The sequence below is a fragment of the Xiphophorus maculatus genome, chromosome 10 (assembly GCF_002775205.1).
Source record: "Xiphophorus maculatus strain JP 163 A chromosome 10, X_maculatus-5.0-male, whole genome shotgun sequence".
In the NCBI taxonomy this organism is placed as follows: Eukaryota; Metazoa; Chordata; class Actinopteri; order Cyprinodontiformes; family Poeciliidae; genus Xiphophorus; species Xiphophorus maculatus.
In genome coordinates, this window is record NC_036452.1 from 6,340,528 (window position 1) to 6,352,533 (window position 12,006).

General features: G+C 37.5%; 1 protein-coding gene across 7 annotated transcripts in view; it reads left to right on the plus strand.

Annotated features, from left to right (window-relative positions):
* The window catches only part of afap1l2 (actin filament associated protein 1 like 2), a 54,823-nt gene that overhangs the window by 41,738 nt on the left and 1,079 nt on the right, over positions 1–12,006 (plus strand). For 5 of the 7 annotated variants that reach the window (XM_023340691.1, XM_023340694.1, XM_023340692.1 and 2 more), the window contains exons 6-17: positions 2,037–2,120; positions 2,500–2,711; positions 3,735–3,914; positions 4,009–4,095; positions 4,232–4,316; positions 4,437–4,541; positions 5,892–6,103; positions 7,941–8,086; positions 8,162–8,273; positions 8,374–8,613; positions 9,729–9,987; positions 11,785–11,958. In XM_023340691.1, the coding sequence (XP_023196459.1) occupies positions 2,037–2,120; positions 2,500–2,711; positions 3,735–3,914; positions 4,009–4,095; positions 4,232–4,316; positions 4,437–4,541; positions 5,892–6,103; positions 7,941–8,086; positions 8,162–8,273; positions 8,374–8,613; positions 9,729–9,987; positions 11,785–11,958 (1,896 nt within the window). The remainder of the gene's footprint in view (positions 1–2,036; positions 2,121–2,499; positions 2,712–3,734; positions 3,915–4,008; positions 4,096–4,231; positions 4,317–4,436; positions 4,542–5,891; positions 6,104–7,940; positions 8,087–8,161; positions 8,274–8,373; positions 8,614–9,728; positions 9,988–11,784; positions 11,959–12,006) is intronic. The other 2 variants (XM_023340697.1, XM_023340698.1) reach the window with 1 other exon arrangement.

The following is a 12,006-nucleotide window of genomic DNA, read 5'->3' on the forward strand; positions in this document are numbered from 1 at the left end:
TTTAGTGACATCTAGTGGCAAATTAGTATAGTGCAACCAAATAAAATGACATTTGGATCATTTTAAATGTTATGTGAAGCTGCATTTGATTCTACTTCAAAGAAGATTCCTTTTATTAAAGACTTAGCTTATGTAAGCAATTTTCGCATAATATTTCAGAAAATAACAATAAAATTGTTTTATACATGGAAGACTCTATATTTATAAAAATGTTACCGGTTACAACATGTGTAAATAATGAATTTGTAAAATCTGTATAGTAATGTTGGCAATAGATTTCTAATTCAATTCATTTTCTAATAGTGCACACATCTACTTCTTTACTGAGCAGAGCATCATATTTATTGTGTTTGCACGAAAACAAAACAAAAAGATAAGGCAAATAATGCAGAAAAACACCAACAACTCAAATACAGTTGAGCTACTTGTTAAGTAAAACTTGAGAAAGTTCGGTTTGATGTAACAACAGAAATAAGCTGAAATAAACAGAGGTATATGTCTTAAATGTTAAAAACGTGTTCTATTCAACCCTAAATCCAAAATCCAGCTGCATTTTTAAAAACTTGAGTTTCCTCATTGTTGCTACAAGTAGCTACACTAGTGTCCTTAAAAATGATGCTTTCAAACACTCTAGTTACACATGTACCAGCAGAAATTGGAGATGATTTAATTATGCATGAATAGTTAGAGGTGCAGATAAACTGTTCATTAATACAGCTATCACTTTGTTTTATAGACTCGGCGGCCATATTGGGATTTTTAGCTCTGGTTTAGAGAGGAAGTAATTGTTTTTAAATAAATCACTGATTATTGATACCCCGGCCAATTCCTTTAGCCAAAAGGACAGTACTTGGTTTTCTGTAACATTGGGATCTTTGACCACCAAAGGAGTCTTGCTCTCCTTTTCAGCTCATCATTTCTATAGTGTTTGGTTCTGGAGTCTGAGATAATTATGAAAAAAAAATTGCTATTCTGTCATTGGAACAATTTCTGTGTTAATTTGATTAATGTTCCAGCTGAAATACCCAGAGATAACCCTATCATTGGTTTTCTTGTACACACCATCAGTTATTTACCTAAAATCTCCTGGTGTTTCTTTTGTTTTGTACCAGAACCACCTCCAGTGGTTAGGTGATAAAAACTCAATTTTAGTTACATTTGACCAAAGTCCCAATTAAAATCCCAGTATGAGGAAGGAAACTCCACTGGTTTGGATTTGTTATGGTGGCATAGAAAAGGATTTTCCTGGCATTCCCACAAACAACTGGTTTGAGCATTGCATCTTTTGCTTTGGTTGGCAGAGTTGACGATGTTGAGCTGGCATTCTTAGTTGCAGTCCTCTAACACTTTAGATTTTTACCTCTCTTACCATCCTGGTCCCTGTGCATATTTTCCAATGTCTTAGTTGTTTTTAAATTTTCCCAAATTACTGTTCAACATTTTTTCAAGAATTTTTCTTTTAGAGGATTTGTTAGGGGTGCCAAAAAATAGGAAGATATTGCCTACTTTCTGTGAACACTGTAAAAACAGAAAATCTTACCAAGTAATTTTGGTCTAATATCTAGTGCAAATATCTTAGTACACTTGAAATGAGATAAAACTGACTTACAAATAACTTTTTAGCAAAAAATATTAGCTTTTTAAAAGTTAATAATTCCTTAAAATTGCAGAAAAAGTACTTGTTCCTGATTATTTGGCAGATTATTTCACCTATAACAAGACATTTGTCACATAAGTGAAATGATCTGTAATAATAAGGTATTATTGACTTAAAACAAGCTCTTACATTTTGCTGAAAAGTTACTTGTAAGTTAGTTTTGTCTTATTTTAAGCGAAGTACGATATTTGCACTAGAAACTAGACCAAAAAATTAAATCTACGATAATCCTGGGATAGATGTATTAAATCTACTTTGTTGTTGTTAGATCTGTATTTTTTATAAATGTATTTAATTACTTATGTTCAACAGATACATTGTTTTAAAGAAAACATCCCATATTTTCTGTCTTCTTATGGGTTTTTTTGATACTGTGCAGATCTGGCGCGTTCTGGCCTGCTCTCTGAGCCCTGGATGAGAGTGCCCAGCTCAGACTGTGTGGTTTATGCTGTTATCACCGGGGGTAGATGAGACTCCTGTGTCTCTGTGGCATGTCTGCACTTGTTTTTATTTTGCGTCTACCAAAACATGCATGGGGAAACCAGCATGGTCGGAGTGTGGCATGTTAAGGAGCTGCCGCCATTAATCAGACTTATCAGTTTCCTGACTGTGTTCTTTTTACTTGTCACCATTTTCCTGCCTATCATCCATCTGTTGTTAAAATTAATCCGTCAGCTCAAGTTTTGTGAGTAAATGCTTCACTCAAGAGGGTCAGGAGATCGGACATTAAGCTCATTAACTCCTCCAAAATCATCCAACCCTTTCAGCTTGCTTTAAACAATCCTTTAAGCATCGCTCCTTCCAGAGTTTTAACTGTTGCCTCTGCGTTTTTTTCCTCTTAGAAGACGGAGACGCAGTCAGCAGCTCATACGAGTCGTACGACGAAGAGGAGGTGACCAGAGAGAAGTCACCATCTGCTCAGCACCAGTGGCCGTCAGCCGAGGCGTCTATTGAGCTGATGAAGGACGCTCGAATCTGCGCCTTCCTGTGGAGGAAGAAGTGGCTTGGCCAGTGGGCCAAGCAGCTCTGTGTCATCAAAGACCATCGTCTTCTGGTGGGTTGCACACTCAGTTAAAGACTAGCACATGTTCCGTGTAGAACATCAGCTGTAGTGTGTTTCCCCTCTGTAATTATAGGAATTTTAGATCAAAATAATGTGTAAATTCAGCCTGAAAACCTAAATTACAAAATAGAATTTACTTTTCTGCTTGTATTGAAGCATCATGATGATTTCTGTGAACAGTCATTATTTTGGGGCAGAGGTTTGTCATTTCTGATGTAGCAACTTCAAGAGAAAATCTTGAAAAGCACTTCAAGAGATTTCTCTGTATTCTTCTGTTATTGCTGGTCAGTGTGCATTTCTTTCTGACAAGGTATTCTCATTATTTAATTTTTATAATAACTTATTATCTTGGTATGCAATGTGTAAACTAAGGTAAGTTTTCTATTATGCATAGAAAATGGTTAATGAAAGCATGCCCAATTAATTTCTGAATAGTATTGAGGTGTACTTTAATTATTTAAAGTGCAAAACATAGACAAGTTCTATTAACTTTACTTTGGTTCCCATAACCGTCTTTCAGAGAAGAAATTACCACAATTTTAAAGAGATGCCTGTATTAAATAGTAGATTATTAAACATTTAGGTCAGTCTTTGACTATATCTGTTTATCAGATTAAACATATTTAAAATGGTTGCAAGATGAAAACTAAGCTGCATCAAAGACCACCTCCTAATTGTAAAGCACAATGGTGAAAGGGTGAGGATTGGGGATTTTTTGACGCATTTCCTGTTGGTATTTACCGTGAACTCCAGGTGTTTTAGCCAAATGTCAGCCCACCTGAAAAACAATTTGGATATCATTAACTTACACAAGTTGTACCCTGCACTGCAGTGTTTTTCTCAAAGTCCAAAGCCACAAAGTGACTGAAATGTAATGAAAGACCCTTGAGAAAGCTGAGTGCAGACAAATACCCACAAACCTCAATGAATTACTGTTACGCTGTAAAACTGGAGAACATGTTGTCAGCACGCACCGTAGAGATGAAGTCACCCTGGTTTCTTTATTTTCCTTAGTGCTACAAAAGCTCCAAGGACCAGACACCACTTTTGGACGTGAGCCTGTTAGGCTGCAGTGTGATATATAAAGAAAAACAGCCAAAGAAAAAAGAGCACAAGCTGAAGATCATCCCAGTAGGAGGCGAGGCCATTGTGTTAGGCCTGCAGAGCAAAGAACAAACTGAGCAGTGGCTTAAGGTGACCAATGTTCTTTGTTTTTCTGCAATATTTTCAATTATTTTAAGGTTAAAGTGTGGGGAAAGAAACACATAGATGTGTTTATCCATGTTAGGTTATTCAGGAAATAAGTCCCAAGCCAGCTGAAAACTGTGATCCTCAACATTCTGTGTCAGATTCCCCAAGGCTTATTTGCACTAAGGTATGCTTGTTTAAATATTTTTCTTTACATGTACTAGACCTCTGGAGTTTTAGATAAACCAGTGGGATCAAAAGTCTTTTTATTTTTTTGAAAAATTTGCTTTTGAAATTACTAAATTGTTCATACAAACACACAGGGGGATCTGAATGAGAGACACTCGCTGGCATCAGAGAGTGGCAGCAGCACAGACAGCCACACAGAAACCACAGAAAACAAAGATGGTGAGTGGATTTTCCTTTCTTGGATTTTACTTTGATAGTCAAACACACCCAACATTGGTTCAGAAAGCCAATTCTTGTTTTTTCACATAAAAAATACCTTTTTTCTTTCTATCACTATAGTGAAGAAAAAATATGGCCCAGGTTTAATGTTCAGCAACCTGATGAACATTGGGAAGAAAAAACCATCTTCGCTGGAGAGCCCCGAGAAAAGCCTCAACACCTCAGGTAACCACAGAGCTACTTCATTTTATGCTTCAATCACTCTTAATGTCATTCCAATTTGATGAATGCACTGGTGTTTTACTGACCAAAGTATTCTGCTTTATGCTCAACTGATATTTTTTGTAAGCAGTACTTCTTTTTTTTTTGTAAAATTACAAATAGGCTACTTTCAAACTGCAGCTTGAAGTGACCCACTAAATCTTTTTGTCAAATCAGATTTTTTGGCTTGATCGTTCACTTCCAAATATAAGACTTGTATGTGATCTCCAGTCTGAACTGCAAAGGACCTAAAAGTGTACCGCATGCGCAGTTGAGGGCGCCCTAACGTCACGCAGAGAGCGTGCTCAGTGTTTACGGAAATAAACATGGATGCTAACGGTGGAGCATAGCTTACGATTTTAAAGTTGTTGTCTGACCGGATCCAGCATATTAACAACTTAATCCTCACTATATTCCGCTGTGATTGTTGTTTTTCTTCCCGCTTGCGCGTATCAGGACGCAGACTAGTGACGTTTGTCGAGTATCAATGACGTTCAGGTTGGACGAATGCGACCTGACCGTTCGGACTTGGTCACATTTGAAAATATCAGATACGTATCGGATATCCAAGTGGCCTGGGTCGCATTCGAAAAGAAATCCGATCTGTGTTGTTCAGACTGTCATGAAAAGATCAGACACAGGTCGCATTACGGGAAAAGAAATTGGAATTGGGTCACTTCAGGCAGCAGCGTGAACGCAGCCATAGACAAAACTGTTGGTTGTATTTTATTGCTACTTATATAAACCAAGACAGTGAAGAAAATGTATCTTAGAGATGTTCTTGGCTAATAAGGCATTTGAATTTAAGCATATTAAGGTATATTTGGAGTTTGAACTATTAGAATATGCAATTATAAGTGTTTTTAAAGGGAGTCTCAAATATTTGTGGATTTTGGCTACCTGCAACCCTAACCACTACTGTATATTGTTCTCAGTTCTCATGTTACATAAAAGCAGCATTGCTTTACATTTTTTTCTAAAGATAAATCATCCACAGTCTTTATGAAAATATCAGCAGCAGGGCAAGATATTCAGGACCATAATACTAGGCTAATGCTGACAAGTTTTGATATGACTCCTTGATTATTCAGCTTGTAACATCATAAATTGTGATTCTGGTTAACCACAAAACATAAGAACATAAGAAATTGTGTGCCTGTTTCATAAATTTAGTGGTTTGCTTGAATGTCATAAAATTCAAATTGACAATGTTTCAGCTGCTTTCCCCCACAGTGACAGTCATTTCCTGAGCTTTTAACATTTTCAGTTGTAGACAGATGCCTCCTGATGAAGGCTTCGTTTCTTTTTTTTAAGGTTACCTGAACGTTCTGGTGAACAGCCAGTGGCGGACCTGCTGGTGTCTCATGAAAAACGGACAGCTGTGGTTTTACCAAGACAAAGGGAAGAACAAAGTGAGCCAACCAGCGGTGACCCTGGAGGGCTGCAGCGTTTTGCCCGACCCCATCCCAGAGCACCTCTACTCTTTCAGGATTCAGTTGGACGGCACACAAATTGCAACATTAGAGGTAGATCAACGCTGCATTTCTCTCAAACAGGAGATTAAATAAACGCTTAAGACTTTGCACACTTTCTGTTACTTTTAACCTGACCAAAGCATAGCGGTATTTCGCTGCATGTGCTGATTTAGCAAACGTTATTGTAAATAGATCCTGACACCTGATCACATGTTGTGCGTTTCCTGTCCATGGCTCATTTTCTCATGAGAGCTGACTGCTGATCTGACAAACAAGCAAAGTCTAAAACAATCCCTAACACCAACTCATTTTAAAAATACACATTCTGCTGACATCTGACTTGGTGTATATGAGATATACATTCACACAAGGGTGGTCCCGTGTGCTGGTGTGTGTGTATGGATGGATGGGAAGGGTGTGGTTGTGCTGGGATTTCGGAGACTAAAGCTACACCCTCTTTCATTAGTCCTTCAGTCCCACCCAGCTGCAGTGCGTATTTGGTCATAGGCTTAGGAATTTATTATTCAGTCCCGAGGCCTCCTCCTTTTTTATTTTTCCAAACGGATCATTGGTTCAGAGAAACTGTATGTAGAGACTCGGAGGGAATACTTATGGATTCATATAGTTCAAGCACAAGGATCACTAAAGATTAAGCGGTTGATTTATATATATGTCTGGTCGAAATCTACTACAGCATTATTAAAGCATGAACATTTCTACATATCTGGGGAGATTTTATGATGTCATGTGGTAAATCTACGCAAAGTACCAAAATGGAAGGAAACTTTTAAAAGTATGACATGCAGTTTAATTCAGCCTCTTACAAACCTGACTTCATAGAGCAACCGTTCACTGCGATTAGAGACCGCATTTACCTATTTTTCTTCGTAAAATGGCTGAACCTCAGTGATTTTCAAATAGGTTTGTGCTTTGATGTAGATTATCCTCATGTTGCTCTGTCTGAATCTGTATGTTTAGGGTCATGCTGTTGGAAGTTGAACCTCTGCCTTAATTTTAAGTCTTTTTTTCCTGTATTTAACAAGTTCTAATCCTAGATTTCCCTGTATTTAGCTTCATTCATCTTCCCGTTTACTCTGCCAAACTTCCCTGTTCCTGCTGAAGAAACCATAATGCTGCCACCTCCACATTTCACCATGTGTATGGTGTGTTCAGGATGATGTGCAGTGTTAGTTTTTTGCTACACATTTCCTCTCAAGCAAAAAGTTCAGTTTGGCTATAATCTGACAGAGCGCTGAGTCCTCTTCATGGCCTGTGGCAAACTTTAAATGATAAATCATACAGTCTTGCCAATTGAGTCCAATTCGGTGGAGAGCACAACTTGTAGACGTCTTCTTGATAGATTCTACCACCTGAGCTGTGGACGTCTGCATCTCCTTCAGAGAAGCCACATCAATGTTGAAATATTGCTTAGGACATAACCCTGGTTTAGATTTCTCCACATCGTTGCCACAGTCCTTTTTGTTCACCGATGTTCATTAAAAAACAGGCAGATTAACTGGATTTATTCAAGAACTTCTTAATTTTATTTAATGTTATCACATTATAGGGGCATGAATGAATGTAAACAAAATTTTTCACATTTTTATTTGTGCTCAACTTTGTGTGGTTTGCCACATAAAATTCAACAAGTTACATTGAAGTTTGAAGCTGTAACATTACAAAATCTGAAAAGCTTGAATAGTTTTGCTACATGTTGTAAGTAGCAAACTGTTCACATCTTAAATACTGTTGTAGCAATCATTTCATTAATCCAAAGTGATGGATGGCATGTAACATGAACCCATGTGGCTTTAGACCCAGGATGTTGCAAGTGTTTGTTTTGCATTGAGCGCACATTCCTTCTTTTCTCCTCCCGTTCTTCTCCCAGGCGAAAACCTCAGCAGATATGGGTCACTGGTTGGGCCTCCTGCTGTCACAGACGGGAACCAAAACGGACCCGGAGGACCTGACGTACGACTACGTTGACTCCGAAAGGGTCTCCACCATCGTCACCGCCGCAAAGACTTCCTTTCAGTAAGTTATTCACCCGAGGAGTCACAGCTCTCCATTGCCATGAAACTTTTAGCTGAGACTTTTGTTTCTCTCCAGCTTGATGCAAAGGAGATATTCAGAGTCAAATACGTACATAGACACCCTCCCTTCTATTCCTCAAAACTCTGATGAGATTTACGATGACGTGGCATCAATAGCTGATCCTGAGGTAGGCTTGGAAACAAATAATCCCCAATTTTTTGGTTTCACTTTGACAACAATCGTCTGGCTGCTTCCCATCACTAACAACCTACTACCATATCATGCAGGATGCTGAGGAGGATACCCAGCCGAGCTGTGAGGAAGAAAACAATCCCCAGGATCACAATGCAACACAGCCAGACAATGTCACAGAACAAGACAGCGACAACAGAATTTACCTGGACCTGGTCCCAATGCGCTCCTTCCTCCACACAGCCTGCGGAGCCAAAGCTTCTCTGCCTCTTACTCCTAGAGTTTGTCCAATCCCAGGAGAGGGCCAGAAGGATTCCTCTTGCCAAGTTAAAGAGGTAGATAATCTAAGATTTGTCCCAGCCCTCATCCGCCGAACGTCTAAATATCCCAAACAATAGATGTGCATGGAAAGTAGATGTAAAATCCACAAAAACAAGGCCTGAAAGCTTTTCAGGTGTGAAGAAGAAAATAAAATCTTTATCCTAGCGTACTGATACTCCAATTTGGAAAGTTTATAGTAGAAAGAAGTAGAAATGATTCTACAAGGAGCTAGCTAGAGCTAGTTTCTGGAAACTCTAAAAATAACCAGTACAAAGTCTACCATTGAGGGAAAATGTTAAATAATGAAATCTTTATTACGGCATTCAGAGCTTTATATGTTAGAATTAAGATTTTTATTTTTATTGTGAAAGTAATAAGTAGCTATTGGAGATAACTCTTGGTTTTTGTTGATTTTTGTTTTCTTTGGACATTCCAAGAATAATAGGTTTGTAGTAGTTCAGTCTGGATGTTGGAAATGAATTTACTAGTTTCCCATTTTAGTTGTTTTGGTGGAAGAAGGATGTCCTAAAAACTTGATCATGATGGCAGATGTCTCAGAATGAATAAGTTTCTTTAAAGCTTGCTTAGAAATGAAAAACATAATAATGGTTAAGCAAGTTTGTACCATAAATGTTACAATGGATAGGAAGTGCAGTTACAAATGTTGGTGCTGTTGGCACCGTTATTACATTTCTTTGTAGTGACAATTGTTGAGGTCAAAACCTGAAAAGCTTGGGAACTATTCGTCTGAATGAATTGATTTATCAAATTATTTGGAAAACTATAGCTGAGTATCGTCAATGTAGCCATGGTATTTAGCAAATGTAGTCTAATGTTAAACAGAAAAGCATAAAAATTTGATCATCCAGCTTCTTTATGTCATTTTGTCAGGCTGAGTGTCATTAACAGAAGAGTGAACTTTTTCCCATGCTGTCATTATTAAATAAAATAATAAAATAAAGATGCAAAGCAAAGAAATTAAGACTTTCAGGCCTTAAAGTGGGATTGTAGTATAAATACCTGAATAGATAGTTAAAATCAATGGAGATTTATTCCATGCTTTGGCATTTTTATGAGTTCCTTTTTGTACACTTAGACAGATTAAATCAATCCATGCTTTAATCTCCAGGCCACTTCAACAAACCGCACCGAACCAGATTCCACCCCTGTGCTAAATGGACCAAATTCAGCGTCTTCCTCCAGCAAAGCAGAACAGCAGCGATCACGGAGTCCCTCACAATCTCAGCCTGTCAAGACTCAAAGCCAGGAGACGTCAAAGAGGAGCAGCCTGGGCGTCCCTCAAGGCTTCACTTTGCCTGGAGCACAAAAGTGTCCAACTGGGCTCCCTCACAGCCCACAACCAACACGGCCAAAGGCTCACACCATAGGTAAGTTCTAACAATGACATCAAGATTTAGAAGCGGTACTGAGGCAGAAATGGCCGCCTTGTGTTCCTGAGCGATGTGGAATGGCTCCATCTGGTGGAAAGATTCACCCAGTACAGCTAAAAGTTCTATAATCCAAACACTGAAATCGTTATTTTTCAGAGTTTTTTATTTTTCTTATCCTTTTTTAAATAGAACTAAAAGCAGATTAAATTAACCAGGTCAACATAATGTGTAGTTTTTCCACTATATTCAACATAAAAGTGACTGGAGGCGCAAAGAATATTACCAGCACTATTCAAGATCTGCAGATTTTGCCCAATCCCTCCCTTTCTAATCTCATTCAGGAAGGTATTTAAAAAGTAAAGGTTTAAATGATCTGCCAAGTAAAATCAAAACTAGCCAAAAGTGTTGCTGTTTGTTTATTTTGTATAATTCTCTCATTGTACCACATTTGATATATTGTTTGGACGTTTGGGGCAATACGTACAAAGGAAATTTTACAGCCATAGTATGTAATACAAGAAAATCTATTTGACATGAAGTAGGATATTGAGAACATACAATCCATTATTTTTTTAAATTCTGGAACCCTGTAAAATTTAAACCGTACAACTCGTTTACAGTAAGAAACATCAACTTCCACACAGTAAAGACAATGTACAGAAATATTTTGTGACACAGAGGGGGGTTATAATTTAAGAGAAGAACATTTTAATAAACAGTGTATTAGAACAACCAAAAATTGTTTTTTTCAGTGTGTGGGAGAGATTTATGGAATGGATTAAATGATGAGTACAAAAAGGTGCAAATATAAATCATCTTAAAACACTGTTTAAAAAGGAGCTATATTGTATAAAATGGGTGCCCCAAGGACCAAATATGATATTAAAAATGTATAAATAATTATACATTTCAGAATGAGAATGTGAGATTTAAGTATCATACAATGTGGAAATAATTCAAGTTTATCTGGTGTTTCGATATTTAAATGTTTATAAGTTAATGAGTGTGAGAGGGGCAGGAAATCATAAGATCTTTTACCTGCTCCTTTTCAGACAGATAATGTAAAGTTGAATGCCAATTAGACATGATAATTTGTTTTAATTTATGTATTTTTTCTTGTTTTTACTTTTTATCTGCTCGAAATAAATAAATCAATAAAAAATGTACTTAATTTTTTGATGTAGAGATAATTTTATCAATGTGCGGGTATCAGTATGTACCACTAGGTCTGTCATAATAATCAGTAAATCAATTAATCGCCTGATAATTTAAAACAAGCTCAATAATTTCCATTGGCATGATTTATCATTTATCTGGATGATAAAAGTCTTCAGGTCGGTGCTTTTATTCTTCAAAACAACTCACCCTTGTTTTGAAGGGTAATTTTGTTTACCAAGACTTCAAAATTAATTTCATTTGTTGTTTTGTTTATTTATTTTGGATATTTAAAATGTCTTCCAGTTCCAGTTAATTAGAATTTAAAATTTACTAATCTTTTAGAATTATCATTATGCTATTACCATTATATTACTTAAAATGGTCTCCAAACAACAATATTATCGTTTATCGCAATAAGTTCTGGAAAAATTTATCGTCCAGAAAAATTTGTTATTGTGACCGACCTAGTTACCACATAAAGTAAAACCTGTTTGAAGACCGCCCGGAATGATCCACCTGCCAAACAAATCCCGAAAGTAGCTTGAAAAATTTCCACTGTAACAGGAAACAACTACAAGGATTCGCTTTTCTTTTTAGTTGTGATATTGCTAACAAATACCGATGTTTTATTCTCAGGGAGTTCCAGTGCCGTTGAGATCAAACTGGGCAAGAACCGCACCGAGGCAGACCTGCTGCGCTACATAGACGAGCGCGATCGGTTGGAGAAGCAGAGGGAGGAGGTGAGGAGCAGCCTGGCCAACCTGAAGAAGGAAAAGAGGGAAACAAAGGAGGAGCTGAGCGCTTGCCAGGGTACAGCTCAATGCTTTGTTACCGTCACTCGTCTCTGTGAGGTTTTCT